The sequence below is a fragment of the Phaseolus vulgaris genome, chromosome 8 (assembly GCF_000499845.2).
Source record: "Phaseolus vulgaris cultivar G19833 chromosome 8, P. vulgaris v2.0, whole genome shotgun sequence".
Lineage (NCBI taxonomy): Eukaryota > Viridiplantae > Streptophyta > Magnoliopsida > Fabales > Fabaceae > Phaseolus > Phaseolus vulgaris.
In genome coordinates this window covers 62,023,493-62,044,316 of record NC_023752.2, presented here as the reverse complement: position 1 = coordinate 62,044,316, position 20,824 = coordinate 62,023,493, and the positions used below count along the sequence as shown (strand labels likewise).

Here is a 20,824-nt window from a genome sequence, read left to right as displayed (position 1 = left end):
CTCATGACAAAATCATAATAAAACTCTGATTTGAGTCTAATAATGTTATCAACCGATAAAATATTGAGATTATTAAATCATAGCATTTAACAGAAACAATGAATATTTGTCAGTGTGTAGTTGAACAATTATAATAAGTTTTCAATTTCCAATCGATATATTTAAGATATACACTGTACATTTTAAATTAGCTTATACGAAAGTGGTTTGTCACTGACTTTTCTGTTAACTATTATTTGTGAAAAATATAAACACAAATAAAAAATATATTTCATTTTAAAAATAAAATAGTGTTGACAAAAGAAAACAAAGAAAAAAGGAAATAATATCTTTATTTTTTGTTAAGTAATGATGCTAGCTAGGATTCTACTTGTAATTATATACTAAAAAAATTAAATACATAATGAAATTTTGTTTATGACTTAGTTTTGCATTGAGCTTTTCAGAAGATTGAAATTTAAACCTAATTTACAAAATTGATTCTGAAGTGTAAAGTTTCAAGCTTACATTGAATTGAAAAAATTAAGTATGGTCGTTGATTTAGTGTCAACAATTTGATGGTAAGAGACATGTCAATTCGTTCAAAAGAAAGAAAAAATAGAAAAATATATATTGTCAACTTATTTTAATATATAATTTTTCATCGATTATACGAAGAATGAGTATTTTTGTCATTTCATGAAAAAAAAAAAAAAAAACCTAAAATTTTAGGTAAAGAAATGAGATTGTATACTGGATTAGGTTGTCAATATATCATCAAATTAATCATAGAGGTTGTATACTGAGCGTGTTTTCTTCATATCATCAATCAATAAGAGCAGATTTTCTTCATATCATCAATCAGAGGTTGTATACTAGAAGATGTTTTCAATATATCATTTATCAAAAAATATGAACACTCTACAATTTCTAAGATGAACACTCTACAATTTCTAAGATGACTGAGCAAGTGTTATATCTGAAGTTGACAGTGTACCAGAATCATCAACATCTAGCTGTTCAAACTCCTGCATCACAAGTGATATATCTTCTTCACTGATCTTCCCCATCTCTTTCAGCTTATATATAACAAATTCAGCAGCCCTATGAGAAACAAAACAGATAAAACAAAATTAATGAAACCATGCTTTTATCATTGATTGCATGATAATATATATGACTTTGAAAGAATGCTCAACTAACCCAACACTCCCATCCTCATCAAGATCTGCAGCCTCCAAATCTAAATTGGTCACTTTCCTTGTAAGCACCCACTTCACAAGTTCCTTTTGTCTGATTTCACTGTTTAGCTCTGCAATGTAGAGGAAAAACTGAGCTAAAGTAATAGTACCTGTCAATATCCAAAACACTGCAAATATTCTTCCTGCTTGAGTTGAGAAACTTTTGTCTCCATAGCCAAGGGTTGTGATTGTAGAACAAACACAGTAGAATGCATCAATAACATCCAATTTCTCAACAGTGACCAAAAAAATTATCCCCGCAATGATCAGAATCAAAAGGAGGAAAAAGACTACAAAAAGTTTGTATCTTGTTTTGTTGGTCTCAAGCTCCCTTAAAATTCCAGTTAAACCAACTTTTTGGTGCATGTGCATAGCTTTAACTATCAAAAGTTCCTGTTTCTCAACTAAGTAGTCTGCTGCTTTGCTTACAGTTATACCAATCAATGCCATCCCAGAGAAAACAAAGGCACATGCAAATAGTTTTGTTAGGTGGCTGTTTGGTACAAGATCTCCATATCCAACAGTGGTCATTGTAACAATTGTGAAGTATAAAGCATCAAGAATTCCATTTGTTTTCGTCCCCTTAATCTGGTCCCTGACAAGGAAGAAGATCAAAGCACCTACACCTAAATATACTGCGAGGTAGATAGCCACTCTTTTGAAATTTGGGTGTAAATTCTGAAATATGGATGCAGTTTGAGGAGTTGATTCTTTGCCTTGTCTCTCAGAAGGAACACCTTCTGTGTGTGGAGCACTTCTAGAACGGTGTAACCTTCTCCTGTTTAACTGCCGTTTAACCTTTTGAGTCTCATCCAGTGACCCTGACAGCAAGGGCTCCTTTACATCATTGTTGGCCATGCAGCTGAATTAAAAAACAGGGATCGGTAAAGTAGGACCTGATTCAGTTGCAAAACAGTCCAACCAACAACATCAGTCAAATAAGAGAGGAATGTATATGCACTATATTAGAAATACAAGTAGTGTTAGAGATCCAACATTATCATAGATAAGAACATTTCATAGCTGGTTTTATAAAGTTTTGTTAGACTTAAAGTTCACTTTTTAATAAGATGTTAGATTACTAACAAGAGTTTGTTGTCTTTATCCCATAATTCTTTTCATTTATATGTTGCTCAACTAATTCACTTTTATACATGAAATTTCAGCTAGTACTTGAATTCCAACAACCTCTCTCTTAAATGAGTGTCTTCCACACTAACATATTATTCATAGAGCAGATGCATTTCTTTGGTGGTGACCCTCACTTCAACTTTCAACCACAAACGCAAGATGAACTCATTTGGATAATTGCATACAAGCCATATGGATCTTCTCAATTGTGTGCCTTGACTTCCTTCTTTTGAAGAAAAGGCAGAAAATGCATCTATTTCTTCTTAGCTAAAGAGGAGGACTGTGACTTTGTAAGCATAATAACTAACATAGGGGCTTATCAGTATCAAAACATTGACTTTGCAAATGTGGTTCTAGTTCCAAAAAGAATCGTAGAGCGAACACAACTAATGAACAAGGACTTCTTGTTTAGCTCTCAATTTCTCAGTGTCCAATTTAAAACACTTCAAATTCCAATGAAAATTATTCCAGCTTCATCATATTTAACATTCCTACCAAGTTTTCGACATAAAAAAACAGAACAAAAGGACTAGAAAATGTGATAAACCTGAAGTCAACGAAGTTTGATTTTGGAAAAACAACACAGTTTTGAAGTAAATTCAAAATTCACCTGTAAGCCAAAACAGTTACCAGCAACAGTAACCCAAAATTACAGAAAGCAAATCGGAGTTTATGCCTTAAATAGCAAATTGCAAGCCTTTGAAAATAAATAGAACATGGTTCAATATCACAACCTAAAGGCAAAGGAGCAAAAACAATCCCCTTTATAAGAAGTTGAGACACTAGTGATGTCTTAAATTCGGGAGAAACTAAACTAACAAAATGGATCTGAGTTGAAAGGTTGATCATGCGAAAGACTCATTTCAAGGAGCATGAAATTTCCTCCTTTCCAGAAACAACCAGTGCTGTTCAAGTTCAACCTATCACAGTCTTTACAGAGAAAACAAGTTTGAGAAATTTATAGATCACGGATGACTAATCAACAACACCCAAAAGAGAATTCAAACGAAAACAACAAGCAGTGGTGATTCCAAAGAAGTAGGAATCGAGCTTGTAGAAGAAAGGCATGTGCTGAACCAAGAATCGAAGAGGAAAAAACCCATCACAACAAAAACAACTGAAATTGATAGTATGAGGAAAGGTCTAACCTTTGAAGTGGTTTATTGTTGCTGGAGGAGATGAGATAAGAGTATGGCAATGGCTTCTGAAAGCTTCTGATTCAGTGAAAGTGGATCCCATTTGACGTAGTTTCTTCAGAATTTAATATTAATCACGAACCGATTTGCTCGTCAAAGAGAATACTGGTTTGTTTATTTAGTAAATAGAAAATTGGTTCTTTTTTCAGAAGGGACAAAACAAAAAGTCTCATGTACGTGGTCCACTCGGTAGTTGTTCATGTTCTTTCATGTTTCCTCAACTGTATTTTAGTTTATCTTAAAAGGCTGGTTATATGTGATTCAACCATAATAACTTAATTATTTAGTTAATGAATTTTTTTTATCAGCATTTAGTTAAATTTAGTTAATGAAGATGGATTTGTAGTAACACCTCCTAACATTCTTTCGAAATTTATTTTCCCCCATCCAAATCAATAATAAAAGTCGTGATGTAATTGTCTTTCATTCAAATTAATAAGAATACAGATTATTTTGTACGTGAGTAAATGAATAATAAGGTGACATGAGAGATACTTTATCTTAATTGTTTAAGTCACTTTTTTTTTTAAATATAATTTTATTATTAAATTGACTTGATAATTATTAGATAATTAATATAAATTATAAGATGAATTATCATAATTATTTTTGTTTCAGATAAGAGTATGAACGACTTTAAATCTATAGCATTCAATTTAGTTAAGAATAAGTGTATTCTTAATCGAATGTTCATATAATTTCTGGTTTTGTGTTCTCTAATTTTTTCCGTATTAAGTCTCAAGATGGACTTACTTCAATAATAAAAGTTAATTATTCACTATCTCTTAATTTGTGTTGATAAAACATTACTATCTTTAAATATAGTATCAGATGACAATGTTTTTATCCAACAAGTCACACTCGCCCATGATCCTATAGTTTTAACATTTTTTATACATATAAATCCCAATAATTTTGATAGTTGGCACTAATTTGATGATCTTTTCTTCTCATTGAACAAAAACAAATTCAGGTTACAAAATACATTAATATTTTATTTTTTCACATCAATTAAACTGATTATAAACTTTTTTTCTTCTTCATTTTCTCTCCATCTATATATTCTTAATATTTTTTTACTCCCAAATAAATCATAAATATCCGTGTATATATATATATATATATATTAATATATTAAAATCAAAATTTGAAGAGGAAGAAGATTAGAGGGCAGAAATGGAGGGAAAGAGGAGGAGGTTAGAATCGGAGTCACAAGCACAGAGCGTGATTCTTCTGATGAAAATCAAAGGTAACGAAACCATTCAAATTCACTTCCCCAAAGCCGAACAAATTGCTATTCAAATTGTTCTCTCTCTGCATTCGCAGAATTCACTCGAGCTTTGCTCACAGACCTCACCAACGGACGCTCACCACTCATTCTCATCGATCGCTTCAGAAGCTACTGCGCCGTTCCTGACGCCAACTGGTTCCCTTCTAATCCCAACCAATCACCGTTTCACTTTTTCGTTTCTGACACGTTTTTTCGCAATGCAGCTTTTGTGCCTCCGATTTGCCGTGCGGAAAGGAAGCTCTCACACTCCGCAAGAAATCCCACGCGCACAGACTAGGTCACTCTCCTTTTCATTTCACGGCTTCGAATTATTGTGTATATTTCCTTTTCGATATTCTTTAACTGTTTACGTGAGATGAAATTGTACACACGTTTCCGAATTACGAGGCTCTGTGTTTGGATGGGTTCCGCTTTCAGTTGTCATGTTGAGAGTGATGCTGATTGTTCAGAAACTTTTGCAAGAGAACAAGCACAGTTCCAAGAGAGACATTTATTACACGTATCCTTCTTTATTTTTGGGTGAGTCTTTCGATTTGCATGGATTGTATTCTTCACTGTAACTTAAATAGACGATGAATGAGAACCATTAGTTGGATGGCGAAATCGAGTCGAATAGTATTGATTTTTAAAACATTAAGGAGAAAGTTTGCCATTATTATGGATGTTGAAACCAAATTTCCTTTGAAGTATCCCATGCTTTTGTCACTAATTTATGGCTTCAACTGTGTTTCTCTTCTTCGTGGTTTGAGATCTCTATGCTTTGTGGATCTGGCTGTTATTATAAGTTGATGTTGCATTAGTTCTAGGATACCATTGACTAAAACATGGTTGTTGTTTCTCAATTGCTGCCTGGTTGAAATCAAGTTGATTGGTTTACAAGTTTCATTTCTACTTGTACCATTGCCCTTAAATACACAAAAAAAAAAAAAAAACTCAGATGTTTTCTCGTGACAAGTTTGCAAAAATGTACCATAATACTCAGGTTCAAATTGTCACAATCTTGGGTATTATGTTGTTTAAAAGTCTGTGCCAATACCTGTTTAAAGTTTATGGTAAAGGTTTAACTTCCCATGACACACTGGATTTTTTTTTCGTGTATCTATTTTTTTTTTTACAATGCAGATCAGTCTGTGGTGGACCAAGCAATTAATGATACATGTATTCTTATGCAGTGCAGTCGCCATAACCTTAATGTGGTAGTTTTTTGCTCTATCATTTTTTTGCCATTTTTCTTTTGGTTTGGCTCCTGATGAATTTTGGCGGAAAAAACCTCTATCCAAGTTTCGGATATGCTTGTTTTGCAACTTATTTGTTGTTAGAGACAGAAAGATCTACGTTTTGGATGCTTATACTTTTTTAATTTTTCATTTTTTCAGGTTTCAGCAGGGAACGGGTACAATATCAGATCTCATCCAATCTTGGAAAATGCACTCTGTTGTCAAAATTTTCCTAATAATAATAGTAGTGGTTTTTATTTTCACATGTAATAATATTTCATGGATGTGTGTACATTTTTGTATAAAAATAAAATCTCGCCTCTGGCGCATCTAGAAAATAGAATTTGTTGTGAAGTTCAAAAGACACGTATTTTTTAATTACCCACTGCTGTAATGTTATGAGATCCCCTGTTTCATTGATATTATAGTTGATGATAGTGAAAAAATATGAGTCCATTAACGTACATCAATAACGCTAGCATTCGTGATTCTCCTCTACTGCTGCAGTAGTAATGATTAATTAATTTTCTCAAAGCTGATAATTTTTGCCTTCTATCGAGCTTTTCATATTATAATGACCTGTTTAACTAGAAGGTGCTAAGACTTATGGATCAAGTTTGTTTATGATGTAGGTTAATTATGGGCTGGATAAGATTCTCCGAAGGAGAAAGGATATTTGACTGCATAAGTTCTCCTAACAGTGTAAGAACTAAGAATGATCTGAATGAAGTAGTTGGTTTTTACCATTTAAACTAAACGCAGACATTTGACTTTTGTGCAGGTCCATCCCGTTCCCGTTCTTGTTGAAGAAGTTCAAGGTATCCTTGTTTCTAGGTGAAAATACTGCAATTGTTCAGTTTCCTTCTTATAATTATATTTGGTCTTCATATTAAGTTAAAATGCAAAGTGATTAGAATTGGGGAGATTTCCTAACCTGGTCATAGATATCATTAGTGTTGCGCAATACATATTAGTTGTGGAGAAAGAATCAGGTAAACAAATGCTTTCTTTTTGGAGAAAAAGAGGAAACAAAAAGAAGGTTCTATTGAAACGACCGTCCATGTTGAACTTCACTTGCAGTTTTCCAAAGACTGGGAAACGACCAATTCTGCAATGCAAATCACTGTATTGTCATCACTGTAAGCAATCTTCGGAAGACATTAGTTTCTTTCGCAACAATGTTTCTTTATTTGAATTCTATCTTAATACAGGGAAGAGGCTACCCAGATATTCCTACAAGAAGGTGTGAACTTTTTTTTCCGTATACTTAAGATGTTATGCTATCAAGCCATAAGCCAACTAGCCTTTTCATAAATCCCAGCAAATGTGTCTATTTGTGTGCACAATTAAGAACTTACAAACTTGATCTATCTTTGATTTTATGCATTTTGTATACTAACAGGTTTTTGCGGCTTCTGGTAGAGAATTTGCGCCTGCCTGTTTATTGCTTGGTAGATTGTGATCCCTATGGCTTTGACATTCTCACCACTTACAGATTTGGCTCCATGGTCAGTATTTATAAGTTTATCAATTCAGAAATACATCTACATGTATATAATTTTAAGGATCTGATTATCAAATGTATAGGATCATTGAGTGGATTGAATCTATCTCTATAATGGCGTAGTTAAAGTTTTATATCCTACCTAACTAATCCATTTCTCTGGATTATGCTAGCAAATGGCTTATGACACGAAACATCTTCGTGTCCCAGAGATACGCTGGCTTGGAGTTTTTCCTTCAGATTCAGAGAGATATTTTGTTCCAAAGCAGTGTCTCCTTCCTTTGACTGCTGAAGGTAAATACGATACTACTTGCAGTGTGTCAGATTGACCTAGTTGCACATCTGATCCATTAATACAGTGCTCTCAATATTCCTTGTAGACAAAAGAAAAGGTGAAGCCATGTTACTTAGATGCTACCTTGAAAAGGAGGTACCACAATGGAGGTATTGATCACATACAGTCAATGTCCTTGTCCACCTTTTTCAACTGGATTGAGATTTGTCTTGTTGGTTGTGAAGGTTGGAGCTAAAGCTGATGCTGCAAAAAGGAGTGAAGTTTGAGATTGAAGCCTTATCTGCGCACGCACTTTCATTCTTGTCAGATTCTTACATCCCATCTAAAATTGAACGTAAGTTGATAATGTAGCATGTTGGTCATTTATGTGTCAAGTTCTACACTAGCATTGCAGAATCGCATCCCACACAATGCTTCGAAATTCCGCGTGTTTTGCAAATTATAAGTTACTTCTGGGTAGGGGAATGGGCCTATTGGCTTGTATGGGTAGAAATGTGTCGGGCCAATTACTCCCTGCACCCCATTTTTAAAATTCTCACACTTTTGAAATTTTCTTTCGAGAAAGATTCTAAAACCCGTGAACACAAAATCTTTCTACAAAATTTTAATTTTAATTTTCAAAATGCTTTTTTTGGAAATGTTTGCTAAGGTTTGTTTTTTATAGGAATTTTGGAAAGTCTTGCATCGGAGAACCGACACTAAAGCCGCCATATACTGAACCGACAATACTTACTAAAAAAAGCCTATGCACACTGCAATACACTAATAAAATCATAATTTTATTATTTTAGTAATTTAATTTTATATTATAAAATACTTTTATGAATAAGTTTGTATTGACTTTTATTAGTTTAGTATACATAAGTAATTTCTATAATAAAATATTGTTTATTAATTTACTTAATATTAAAATCGTTGATTAGTATGTTATGTTCTAGACTTGCTTAATAATTAAATATTTTATTAGATAATGATTTTAAAATTATTAATGATTATAAATCATTAACAAATAGATTAATTATACAGAATTTAACAAGAAATAAATATTTTTAAAATTTATTATTTTAGATTTTTGTCATCCATCCCGCTTATCACGTAATAAAAATTAAATTGACAAGAGCTCAACAATCAATTATTGAATAAATAAGTAATTACTAAATAAAGTAAAATTTAAAAATTAAAATCACGTCTGTGTGTGATGATAAAATATAAGTTTTGTATAAAAAGTTATTTGAAACACTAATCTGAATAACTTATTAAAATAATAAGTTAAAAACTATCACAAAAAATTACCTTGCCAAACATTGTGTAAAACTAATCATAATGAATAGTTAGCAGTAGATTTTTTTTTCCTCACACTTAAATAAATTTTCCTTTTTCCTTAAGTTTTACTCACAATTTCAATTTAGTACTATTTTTCTACTAGATTATTAGAAGAAATATTGTAATTATATAATAAACTCATATAATTTTTTGCATAACATAGAGGGATATAAAGAGAATAGAGAAAAGTGTGGAATAAGATAATTAATGCGATAGAAACAGAGAAAAAAAAAATGTTGTTAATCATGTTTTAAAGTATTACTCTTAAAGTACAATATGACACTTTAGGCATTACCTGAATTCTTAAAGAATACAAATGTTTCCTATGCAGTAGCAACACGAAATTAGAAAGAAGCAAAAATCTTAATCAGTTATCCTACATAGTATTAATTAGGCTTTTCTCAGATGATTTGGTAGAATTAACATCACATGCAGAGTTATGTATCCCAAAGAACACAAAAGTTACTTTCAAGAGTGACCAAAAGATGTGTGGTGTACACCATGTGTGCCCTCCTCTTGGATTTATATCCATGTTTTTGCTTTGAAGTGCATTATTGATATAAAATCAGTGAAGTAATCAATTGCAAGCATACACCTCCCATTTCTCATTCTCTGCATGAAATTAACTCTACTTTCAAGGGGCTAAGCCACCTAATTGAAAGACCCCACTTCATTATTTTAAATGTAGTTATACATTATTGATATTGAAGGGACAATCTTATGGGCTGTCCTCATCAGTGTGATTTACGCATACAACTTCCTATGCTTAGTTTTACACATCAAGAGGGGTCAATAATTCGTGTCAGAGACACCCTTTTGATGTAACTATGTTACATATGTATTCTTCTTTATTCTTTATCTTGGATTTGCTTTCTTTGTATTATTGCCTTGTTTATGCATGCACGAACTAGTACTTTGTAGGACACAGAGACAGTAGTTTTTTTTATCTAGAAGGAAGATATCAATAAGACTTTACTACTGTTATGTAGTTTTTATTGTCTGGTGAGAGTTAGTCCAACCAAGTTTGGCATTAGAAGGAAAATATCAAACAAAAGCTTTCACTTTCGAGGTTGACTTCACTTTGGTGGAGAGGATCCACATGGAACTTAACCTCATTTAATGATAATCCAGTTAAGAGAAGCTGAAAATGAAATGCCCATAGTTTTATGCCTAATCACTGTAATGGCATTTATGAATTTTTGGCCATATGTACACCATGAGTGTAAATAATTGACACACCCTTGAGGTTGCTTTCAGAAATAACAACAAAATTCTCTCTCTATATGCTTTTATGAATTCTATTTGTAAGTAAAATAATATTCATCTAAGATAAGATTTCCTTACATTATACTATGCCCTCTTGTCTCTGTGTATGAACAGGTGTTATATAAACTTGATTGAACATAGAAGAGTTATCCCTTGGGTTTCTTGCCCTTTGGGACCATATTTCTCCTGGTCCTTGGCTCCTCCCACAGATATCAACATAGACAGCAGAGAATCCTAACATGGCCTAATTTTATGCAGGAAAAGTTGGTGCTAAACTTTAATAAGGTGAAGTTTTATGTGTAGAAAAAAGAAGGTGTCATGTAGTTTTATCTTTGTTTACCATTTTATGCAGAAGTGGTATTACAGATAAATCAGGGAGTATATGGCTGCAAAGAGAAAAAAGGAATTGCATACTAAGTTTGATTGATCCATTCTTTCTCTTGCCAATCCATGACATTAATATCATTTAATAAACATGGCTATAATAGTTACCACTCAAATTATTTGTTGTAGGCTATAATTGTTTATAGATGTCTTCAACTTCATCTGTATTATGTATAAGATCATATTTGTTTGGAGAAGTGAACTATTTTTCATATATTTTTTTATCAATTCTTTGAACCTGAAAGAACTGTGAATTAATTATTGATATTTCCTTGGCCATTCAGATTTTATATTTATGAAAGTTCACTTTCACTAGGATGTCCTAGGTTGGATTAGGTGCATGCAATCATTGACTTGCATTTGCTACTAGCCACTTTGAGAGATCTATATCAATCTTTCTAATGCATAAAAAGTAAAATGTTCAGTGTTTGATGGAAGTAAAAAGAATAATAACAAAAGGACATCAGTTATAGATAATGACTGTTCTAAAAGACAGACACATGCATGCAAGTAATTGCAAAACCTGATTTGTAACATAGTAACATGTTTTCAACTTTCCATTACAAGTACTATAGAAGTGTTCTTGCTAGATTGATACAAATGATTATGATTTTAAAAGGATCTTCAGGAAATATTTTGTAGGTGCTAAAATGTGCACACACAAAAAATTGAGGGTGTCACCTATATAAAATATATTAAAATTAAAAAATCTTTATATCAACTAGATTGAACAAATTAGTATATTTTTATTTAAGTTCAGATTCAATTCAATCTTAACATGGAGAACAACCATTTTTTTTTATTGTTCTTAGTTATTATTTTTTCTTTTAAAAAAGGATCTAGAAACTAGTTTTCATGAAAAATAAGTATGTAGACACAATAGAGACTAGGAGATTTGGACTCAAGAACTCAAACAAACTAACTAAATAAATCTCTCATCACAAAAGAAGGAATTTAGATTAAATAACCATGAAAGTAATGAGACTTTTAAAGAAAAAGACCTCTAATAAACAAAATATAGATAAATAAAAAAATAATAATACCGTACTGTGTTTGTACTTTTCTCAGCTATGAGTGAGTAACCAATTGTTTGGCTGAGCTGTAATAAGTTTTCCATTATTTGGAATACTGTTGAATAATAGAGAATGACCACACTTGAACAGGTTTTCTTACCACTTGTGATATCAGACAATTGGTTTGTATTTGTGGTCTCATCTTTCAAGAACTAATTAAACATGTTGTTATAAACATAGTACTAACATTCTTCTTAGTATGAATCCATGTTCTTAAATCACTTGTTTGTTTGCATTCATATTACTAATATTTTTTCTTTAATAAAACAACAGGAACTATCACATCTACTCCCAATTAATTTCTCTTTAGCATGTCAAATTACTCTAAATACTGCTGCTGCTATCAATCATGTGATGTGAGTTGCTGCATAATAAAAATTGTTTCCTTTTCACCCTATTAAGATCATATCCTATCATTCCAGAACACAAAACCGTCCAAATTTATTTCTATTTTGGTGCATGACATCATATTGTTAGATCTTAGCAGTGGTGATGCTTTTGATATATCCTCCAACTGTGCCATTAAAGTGGTGATCATTTACTTGGATTGTGGCTTCATTTTAAACAGGAAATTCATATTCAGAGCTTGCTCTTTGGTGAGATCAACCATAAGAAGAGAACTAATTTTGTAAAATTTCAGGAGATGCATATATTACATACAACTATAGTTCAAAAAGATAAAAGACCTCACAAATGATAACTAGGCCTCCCTAAGAAAGAAAAGAAGAACATCACTGTTGTTACTAACTCAAACCATGACTAATTTGAGCTTCAATTCTTAGATCTTCCTTCATCTTTCTAATGAAATCTTCAAATTTTTTGTTCAACTCCTCTGTGCTCAACATACTGCTTTCTTCTTCCTCTTCTATGCTCTCTTCAATCAGAATGTAATCAAGTTCTTCTGACCCTTTATCCAATTGTTCAGTTTCTTCATCTAGCTCATTCTTCTCTGCTTTCAAGAGTAGGTTACTTCCTTTTTCTTGTCCTTCATCTACCACAATGATCTTCTCTATGTTTTCTTGTACTTCTGCTTCAGCACAATTTTCTCTTTCTTTTACTTTCTCTGCTGTAGTGTTCTGCAACATTAACTCGCTGGCCTCCATAACTGAGAACTGGGATTGTGAACCATCATCTTTAATAAAAGTAGAAGGCTTATCATCAGAACTAGACCGGGAGAGAGATTTAGTTATACCAACAAAAACAAGGAGACCATTGCAAAGGAGAAAAATGTTGTTCTTGTCTATGTTGTGTGTGAAGAGTTGGGAAGGGAGTGTGGAGAAATAGAATTTGAAGTAATGTAGAAAAACAAGGAAGCAAGAAGGTGAGAAGAGGAAGGAACACACAGATACTGAAACGAATAATTGGGTAAACATAAGTAGATAGTAATGAGCTTTTAGGCTCTGAGCCAAGGTTGTTATGTTTTGGTTTTTAAGCTGATCCATAGTGTGCTAAAGAAAGGAAAGGAAATGACACTGGGGAGGGTTGGTGACAGAGTTTTGTATCAGATGACATGGTTGGTGTATGGGACTCACCTCCTTATATAGAATGCTGGGATGATCCTGTTCTTTTTCTGGTTTCCCAAAAGGCCCTAGGATGACAAATAATTGTGGGCAGATGGCATATTAGGCTCAGTTGCTCTTTATGAACAGTTCCACAAATGAAGATAACTACATGCAGGATAAGTGCCAGTTGTCTAATTACTGTATATATAGCACACATCCCACCAACAAACACTCGACACAACACGAAAACGGACACTTCGATACGTGTAATCTTCAAAATATAATACATGAAGACATGCACAATATGATCTATATGTTACATCATTATGAATTATATAAATTGACAATCAAGATTTATGTGAACAAATATGACTGAGTTTTTTCATTGTGAATGTTCAAAATGATTTTTTTCTTATAATACAATAAAAACTTATATAATAAATTTGAGTTTTTAAAAAATTATTGTATTTGTGTTTTTTGAAATTGTGTAGAATTATAAAAAATCTAACAAATATTTGTTAAATTCATGTGTGTCTGCAGAGACGTCTGTGAGTTTCATAGAGTTTTCTTCATGTTCACCAATTTGGGGTTTCCATGTCAAGTGGCACTCTTCATAGACAGTTGTGAAGGGTAAGAGAGAGAGTTGAAGGAAGGCAATAGCCTCCAAAGTCACCTCCACTTTAATCCCATAGTATAAGTTCAAAACCATGAGCTCAATGCTTATGTGTTGTTGGTGCTTGAACATGGCCTATGTAAGTGACAAAAAATGGTCATCGAACCGCGTACCACCTAATACATCTCAAGCCCTATAGTTATCATGCTGCATCTGAAAACTCTGCTATTGGATTATTCCTCAGAGAAATTAATCCTTATATTATATCCTACCCTACCAACATTATAATCACTTATTTGGTTCAGTGATTAACATTTTGAGTATGGAACATGTCACATTGAAAAGGTTTACTATTTCTAGTAATTCTACAATTCTACTGTGCTTCTCTTGTTTGAGTTTTTCAATGCAGGGAAAATGGAAAACAAACATAAGACAACCTGAGCTTAGAAAGAAGATAAAGATAGACATGCATGGAAGGTCAAGTTGTCACTTGGACTTTAGCTTTTCTTATTTTGGCATTTATAGAAAGCTATAACATAGATCAATTTTTTTTTTCTAAAGAGAGTGTGATCAAATTGAGCAAGGCCGTGGAATTAGATTTGAATTTAAAGGAATAGTTTAAACATGTATGGAATTATAGAGATTGAAATGACATAAGACTAGTGTCAAAATTTTAGAACAAAAACATATCTACAATTTTCATGTTGATATCTAATGTTAGTTTGATTATTTAAATAATTGATTTAACACTTTGTGAGAAATGAATGATGAATGTAACGATAGATGATGTTTGTTATTATTTGAAGTGTCAATCTAGCTGAAATGTCAAGTTGCATAATCATTCTTAATATGAAATTTTTTATAAAAAAAAGTGTGGTGAATCATAATCTATCTCACAAGATTAAAGTCTTAATAAATGAGTTTTAAGTGTAACTCAATCCTATAAAATTGAACTTATAAAATGAGATTTATCTTTACTTATTATTAAATGTTTTTATCATCTTTATTAATATAGAATCTTCAACATACAAAATGATATATATATTTTTAATATATATTTCTTTAATTTACAAAATTTCTGACTGTAATGCACATTTACAACTTTAGTTTCATACATCACTCAATGAAATACATTTTCAGGTAGTAATAGCAAAAGAGTGTGGGAATAGTAAATTCCATACCAAACACAAACAAATAAATTTTTTCTAAAGTATAACAACATAATTACACACACAAAAAAAAATCCAAAGTCCAAAAACAAAGAGTCTAATGAGTAAGTAATTAATCAATGTTTCTCCACATCATATTAAACAACATTCACAATCTTTAACTTTAAAATATGCATTAATCTCTTTTATATTGTAATATAGAATATCATATATTTTAGTTTTCAAATAAATATTCATTTTTTTATATTTTTAATAAACGATTTTAATTAATAGTATAGTAAGTTTAAATTATTTAAATAATTTTTATAAAATTAAATAATCAAAATGATAAATTGTATTTAATAAAGTGTTATTTATAATTAAAAATATTTTTTTAAAGCTATTTATATTGCGAATAAGCTACTACTAATTAATAAATATAAATAAAAAGCGTTAATACGAAGTAATAGAATAATAGCACGTAGCCAAACACGGTATAGTAGAAGAAGCTCTTTCTCAAGGGCGCTAGCGCAAAACCCTACTTGAACCCCTTTCACTCTCTCTCACTGCTCCCAAAATTCTGATTATGTCGTTGGGAATCCTTCGATCTCGCGCGATTTCATTTGCATCGAAGCGATTCCTCTGCACCAATGCAGCTTCCGCTCCTCTTCCTCCTTCTCCTTCCGCCGCCACTCCCAGGCGCTGGAACTTCCTCAAATACGCCGTCGTCGGCACACTTACCGGAGCCATCGGATTTTCCGGTTACGCCTCTTACGGTTCGTTTTTTTTTTCTTTCCATTTTCATTGTAGCCATTTATGGTTGATGCATTGATAGAATCTAAGTATATTTTACGTGTCTCTCTTTGTGTTCGTGTTTTACTTAATTCGGAATAGCCAATTTTATATGTTAGGGTTGTTATTCAATTATAGTAGTCTGGAATTTATGTTAGTCTTCTGTTTTTGTTGGATCGCGGTGTGCAGCTTACAATTTGGAGGAAATAGAAGAGAAAACGAGGTCCCTCCGTGAATCTACCAAATACACTGCTGCTGATGGAGCCACTGCGCTCGATGTAAGTTCTGATTCCTTTTCGAGCTTTCTTCATATTCAATTTTCTTTGCTGATTCTATGTTTTGATCTTATTATCTGGATTTGTTAGAAGAATCATATTACGGGTTTAAATATCTAGCCTTAATTTTGTTGATGGAATGGCCCTTTGGATTGTTGTTTATTGCTACGTTATACGAAGGTCCACCATTTTAATGTCCAGATAATGTTTTGATAGGGATTGCCAGCGACACACTTTGTAACGCAAATTACTATTGGTTAAAGTTTGTTGAAAATTACAATCAAGAGAGAGACTCATTAAGCAATAAATTTTTTTGATTATCAATAAATTTCAGCTAACAATAGAGTCTGTTCCCAACACTGTTCGTCATTTGATACTGTAGTTTTTCATCGTTTGTGTAAATACTTTATTGACATTCGATTAGTTCCTATTATTCTCCATCTTTTAAATGCTCTCAGTCGACCTTAGTGTTACATAGTTTTGGATTCTGACTGATTTTTATATAATAGTTATCAGTTTCTTCAGTTTAATATACTGTAAGGTGACATGTTCTAGTCCATATTTTGTGCAGAAATTTCAAGGTTTGCTCTATTCAACTGCAATGACCGGTGTGTTCCCTGAACTTTAGTCTGTACATCACTTATCCTGTATTAGTGTTACTCTGTTCCTTTAAATAAATGAATTATTCTAACCTAGTGTTCATATTAAGATAAGCCATAGGTTCTGTCTAATTATAGCCATTACATGCCCCTACTTATACTGGAGATTTTTTTTTTTAAATGGATGAGAATGTGGTATATAATCACGTTTCTTGCCACCACCTATGAAGGGTGTGGGGGTAGAAAAATAAGAAAGCAGGGGCGAGAACTTGTTGTATTGTTGAGGAGGATTACTGGAGACCAATTGACATTGTGTGGACTTTTTTTAGGGGGAGGGGTGTGGTATTCAATTCCCAATTCGTTATAAATATGTATGCCTTTGTTATTAATGACATGCTGATTCATTTTCATGTGATACCCCAGTGCCTGCTAAAGCAGTAGAGCTTTATTTGGATTCAAGAAGGCTAATTGAAGAACAAGTTAGGGTATGTGCTTGCTTTTTAATATACTGATTTTGGTTGACAGTTGTCATTTAAAAAAATTCTATTTCTTACCTTGTTAATTATGGTACTCTTGCTTGTTTTTAGAGTTATACAGAACCATACACAGACAAGCTCCTTCCTGATTTGCTTCCTCAGGAGCAACATGTGTTTACACTTGTTCTTGATCTGAATGAAACATTGATTCACTACATTTGGACGGTAAGATGTCAACTGCAAACCCACTTTTTCTTTGTTGGTAAAAAATATAATTGGTAGATCGTGTTATGCTTTTTCGAGTAACAATTCCCTTTATGAGAAATGGTAGCAGGCAGCACCACAGCCACATTCTCTTTTCAGCTCACTCTTTATTATTGGTTGAAATTCATGTGGGATGCACTAAGCTGTTGTAGGAGCCAATGATTTTGAGACTAGTGAATTTCAACCAACAGTGAAGAGTGTGTTGCTTTGCTTACATTCCTCAATCCTTTTTGTACTTTGTGTCACAAAAAATGCTTTGGATCTCTTATTGCATTGCTTCTTGCTAGTGGTCCTTACATATTGTAGATATATGACCATAATATTTAGTTTTACTTTTATATGGTATGTAGCGAGATACAGGTTGGCAGACTTTCAAAAGACCTGGAGTTGATGCCTTCTTGGAACATTTAGCCCAGTTCTACGAAATAGTGGTGTACACAGACGAACAGAATATGGTAATCTGATTTTTCTCTATATTCTCTATACTCCCCTGTATAAGATTTCCTTACATTTGTTGATTTGTGCAGTTTGTTGACCCTGTTATTGAAAGGCTGGATACCAAGCACTGCATTAGATACAGGCTATCAAGGCCAGCTACTAAGTATCAGGATGGGAAACACTTCAGAGTATGTTTTTGTGTTCTTATATTATTGTCTCTCAAATTATATATGTAAAGTCCTGTAGAAGGAGTACAGCCAATCATGGCAAATAATAAGAACAAGTGCCTTGGCAATATTACCTGTTTATGTGTATAAGTATAATATAATATTAGTAATATATAGTTTTCTTACACCTGAAGATTGTAAACAGAAAACGTAGAGTTTTATTGTGATACATCACATATGGTTTTCTGGATATTCTTTTATTGATATTTTTTCCCTTTTTCGATCCTTTGATTGGCAGGACCTTTCTAAATTAAACAGAAATCCAGCAAAAGTCCTTTATTTAAGTGGTCATGCTCTGGAAAGTTGCCTACAGCATGAGAACTGTGTTCCCATTAAGGCATGGCAGCAGCAAGATATAGATGACACGGCCCTTTTGGATTTTATACCATTTCTTGAGTGTAAGCATTCCTTTAAGATATGTTGAAGAATGAGATCATGTTTGAATTATAATTTTTTTGTCCATAACACTCCTGGAGTGTAACACTGTTCCCTTGAGATGTAATTATAAACAAACTCATACTTGAAATTATTGTGGTGACTTTCTTATAAAAGTTGTTACCTTCTCCTTATCTGTTTGCAGTTGTTGCCCGTAGTAGTCCATCTGATATAAGACCAGTGCTAGCCTCTTACGAAGGATGTGATATTCCCAGTGAATTTATCAGGCGTTCCAAAGAGCATCAGAGGTAACATTTAATCTTTTAGCAAACCTCAAAGATTATACTATTTTTAGTATATTCTTAACAATTTTAAAATAAAAAACTAATGAAAGCAGTGTATATAATTTTATAATTATAATGAAAACATAAACTTAGTAACAAGTAAACAAGTCAAACTTGTTCTTGATGGCTTTTGGTTCGTGTTCAATTATGTTTTTACAGATAGTTATGTGACTGAAGTGTTTTCAATTTGTTTTGAAGTAAATGACGAAACTAAGCTTTTGTTGTTATTCCATTTTCCTTTACATATCTACTCAAGATGAAACAGGAAGTAAACCTGATTCACCTTTACTTTTCTGGTCTAATTGCATTTTAAAGTTCACAGGATTTTTATTTTTTGCATCAAATTTGAGGATATTGTTATATTTCCTCTATGTTAGTGTGGCACATTACAAGGGACGGTCTTGAGCATGGATGATGAAGTTAGAGTCTTGTTTTCTGATCCATCTATGAACATGGGTTATATACCAGTGGGATTTTGGGAGTGGGAAACAGATGGGGTGGTTTTCATAGATATTACAATTGCTTGTCCCCCCAACCCAAGTTTCGACCATTTTATTTAAGGATTTGGGTGCATTTGAAATATTCTGTACTAGATGTTACGAGCTTCAAAAGATTCCCATGAGGCGTGGAATGTGAAGTCGAATTATAGTTGTTGGGTAGTTTATGTATATCCCCATAAGATTGACTCCGTGTTGGTGGCTTAAGGTTTTTGTTGTGCTTTTAGTTGATACACTAGTAATTTATCCTGTTTAGCTAACATTTTTACTCTGGGTATTTCCAAATGATGCAGGAGAATGCAAGACCAGAAGCATCGTAGTCGCTTCTGGAAATAAGATTGTCAGTTCCATTGCAAGTCTATAACAATTTGTTCTTTGTTGAGGCTAGCAAATGAGATCGTCAATTTCATTGCAAGTCGATTGATCAGTTTACCATTGATTTTGAGGTCACTGCAAGTTGACAAGTGATTACATAAAATAGAGAAAATGTAGATTTTGTTTTACGCAAGTCTTGCAACCCCATGTCTTCGAACTAGTTTTTTGCCTATTGTAATTTTGTTGCTGGAAAGCATTTATTAATTCAGGGGGATCGAGTTCTTTTTCACCTGATGAGTTTTTGATGCCAGATGTTTCTTGCAAGGTTATGTAATCTTGATTATATTTGCTCAGAAGTGGCTATGGATTCAGTTGCACAGTTTTTACAACTGACATAATATAAGATTTTACCTGATCGAGTTATAGTTCATTTTGTTGGAATTTTCTGTTCTGTCGCTTGATCCAGGTATATCATATTTTGATTTTCAACATCCAATGTTAGTGGCTTGCATATCTGAGTATTAATTATTCCCTCAATTTCATATTGATTGTCGATGTAGCATTAAAAAAGGTTTTCATATTGTTTGAGCTTTATAGTTTTCCAAGAAAATATTGGAAGTTTTTATTTTAATATTTGCTCTTTAGAGGAAGTACGTATTGTGATAATTGAGATACGACTAGTGGAGTTTTGAAAAGTAATAGGTTATAGATGTGAAATTTGTCCAACCAAATTGTTAAATAAGTTTGTTCATGGATTAGCTAACTGTATTTTTGATAATTTAACCTCAATATATTTAAAGTCTTCTAAGCAGGGAGAATTATTTGTTTAGGTCTTTAAATTAATTTTTTAAACTGTTTTTTAAAATTTTTGGAATTAGATGGTGTTAGTGATAATGATAGTAATCTATTTAGCACTTGGCATGAATTAATTGAGTGATGTTTTTGAAAAGTTTATCAAGACTTTAAATATGCCTTTTAGTCTTATTGGGATTAGTTTTTTTCCTTCTCTATTTAAAGATTTTAATATTTTAATTCTTCGGTCATGTGAAATGTTAGTTT

General features: G+C 32.5%; 4 protein-coding genes across 5 annotated transcripts; 2 read left to right on the top strand and 2 right to left on the bottom strand.

Moving 5' to 3' along the window:
* Positions 1-774: 774 nt before the first annotated feature.
* On the bottom strand, positions 775-3,657 carry LOC137826394 (two-pore potassium channel 1). The gene is made up of 3 exons (XM_068632354.1): positions 3,500-3,657; positions 1,183-2,116; positions 775-1,083 (listed from the first exon to the last, which is right to left on the bottom strand). The coding sequence occupies exons 2-3, from the start codon at positions 2,076-2,078 to the stop codon at positions 933-935; spliced, it is 1,047 nt and encodes a 348-aa protein (XP_068488455.1). The 5' UTR covers positions 2,079-2,116; positions 3,500-3,657; the 3' UTR covers positions 775-932.
* Positions 3,658-4,696: 1,039 nt separating this feature from the next.
* Positions 4,697-8,675, top strand: LOC137824378 (meiotic recombination protein SPO11-1). 2 transcript variants are annotated; one of them, XM_068630014.1, is made up of 16 exons: positions 4,697-4,796; positions 4,874-4,973; positions 5,042-5,115; positions 5,256-5,357; positions 5,961-6,034; positions 6,215-6,231; positions 6,688-6,757; positions 6,837-6,873; positions 7,000-7,047; positions 7,136-7,194; positions 7,267-7,298; positions 7,458-7,563; positions 7,733-7,853; positions 7,940-8,003; positions 8,079-8,188; positions 8,519-8,675. In XM_068630014.1, the coding sequence occupies exons 1-16, from the start codon at positions 4,724-4,726 to the stop codon at positions 8,554-8,556; spliced, it is 1,125 nt and encodes a 374-aa protein (XP_068486115.1). In that variant the 5' UTR covers positions 4,697-4,723; the 3' UTR covers positions 8,557-8,675. The 2 variants fall into 2 exon arrangements, with proteins under 2 accessions (XP_068486115.1, XP_068486114.1); XM_068630013.1 differs by lacking the exon at positions 8,519-8,675 and having other exon boundaries at positions 7,136-7,298; positions 8,079-8,387.
* A 1,916-nt stretch (positions 8,676-10,591) lies between these two features.
* On the top strand, positions 10,592-20,195 carry LOC137824379 (mitochondrial import inner membrane translocase subunit TIM50). The gene is made up of 11 exons (XM_068630015.1): positions 10,592-10,728; positions 13,943-15,939; positions 16,145-16,233; positions 16,802-16,838; positions 17,253-17,314; positions 17,417-17,530; positions 17,920-18,024; positions 18,097-18,195; positions 18,473-18,632; positions 18,815-18,917; positions 19,744-20,195. Exons 2-11 carry the CDS (start codon positions 15,750-15,752, stop codon positions 19,784-19,786), a joined length of 1,002 nt encoding a protein of 333 aa, XP_068486116.1. The 5' UTR covers positions 10,592-10,728; positions 13,943-15,749; the 3' UTR covers positions 19,787-20,195.
* On the bottom strand, positions 12,512-13,478 carry LOC137824382 (uncharacterized). The gene has a single exon (XM_068630016.1). The coding sequence runs from the start codon at positions 13,340-13,342 to the stop codon at positions 12,644-12,646; it is 699 nt and encodes a 232-aa protein (XP_068486117.1). The 5' UTR covers positions 13,343-13,478; the 3' UTR covers positions 12,512-12,643.
* Positions 20,196-20,824: the final 629 nt, after the last annotated feature.

Excerpts from the sequence above, each read along its gene's own strand:
- LOC137824382 (XM_068630016.1), bottom strand. The coding sequence starts at position 13,342 with ATGGATCAGCTTAAAAACCAAAACATAACAACCTTGGCTCAGAGCCTA.
- LOC137824379 (XM_068630015.1), top strand. The coding sequence starts at position 15,750 with ATGTCGTTGGGAATCCTTCGATCTCGCGCGATTTCATTTGCATCGAAG. Across the intron at positions 17,531-17,919 it reads TGATTCACTACATTTGGACG|CGAGATACAGGTTGGCAGAC; the intron begins GTAAGATGTCAA and ends TATGGTATGTAG. Across the intron at positions 18,196-18,472 it reads AGGATGGGAAACACTTCAGA|GACCTTTCTAAATTAAACAG; the intron begins GTATGTTTTTGT and ends TTTGATTGGCAG.
- LOC137826394 (XM_068632354.1), bottom strand. The coding sequence starts at position 2,078 with ATGGCCAACAATGATGTAAAGGAGCCCTTGCTGTCAGGGTCACTGGAT. Across the intron at positions 1,084-1,182 it reads GATGAGGATGGGAGTGTTGG|GGCTGCTGAATTTGTTATAT; the intron begins GTTAGTTGAGCA and ends TGTTTCTCATAG.
- LOC137824378 (XM_068630013.1), top strand. The coding sequence starts at position 4,724 with ATGGAGGGAAAGAGGAGGAGGTTAGAATCGGAGTCACAAGCACAGAGC. Across the intron at positions 5,116-5,255 it reads ATCCCACGCGCACAGACTAG|TTGTCATGTTGAGAGTGATG; the intron begins GTCACTCTCCTT and ends TTCCGCTTTCAG. Across the intron at positions 5,358-5,960 it reads GTATCCTTCTTTATTTTTGG|ATCAGTCTGTGGTGGACCAA; the intron begins GTGAGTCTTTCG and ends TTTACAATGCAG.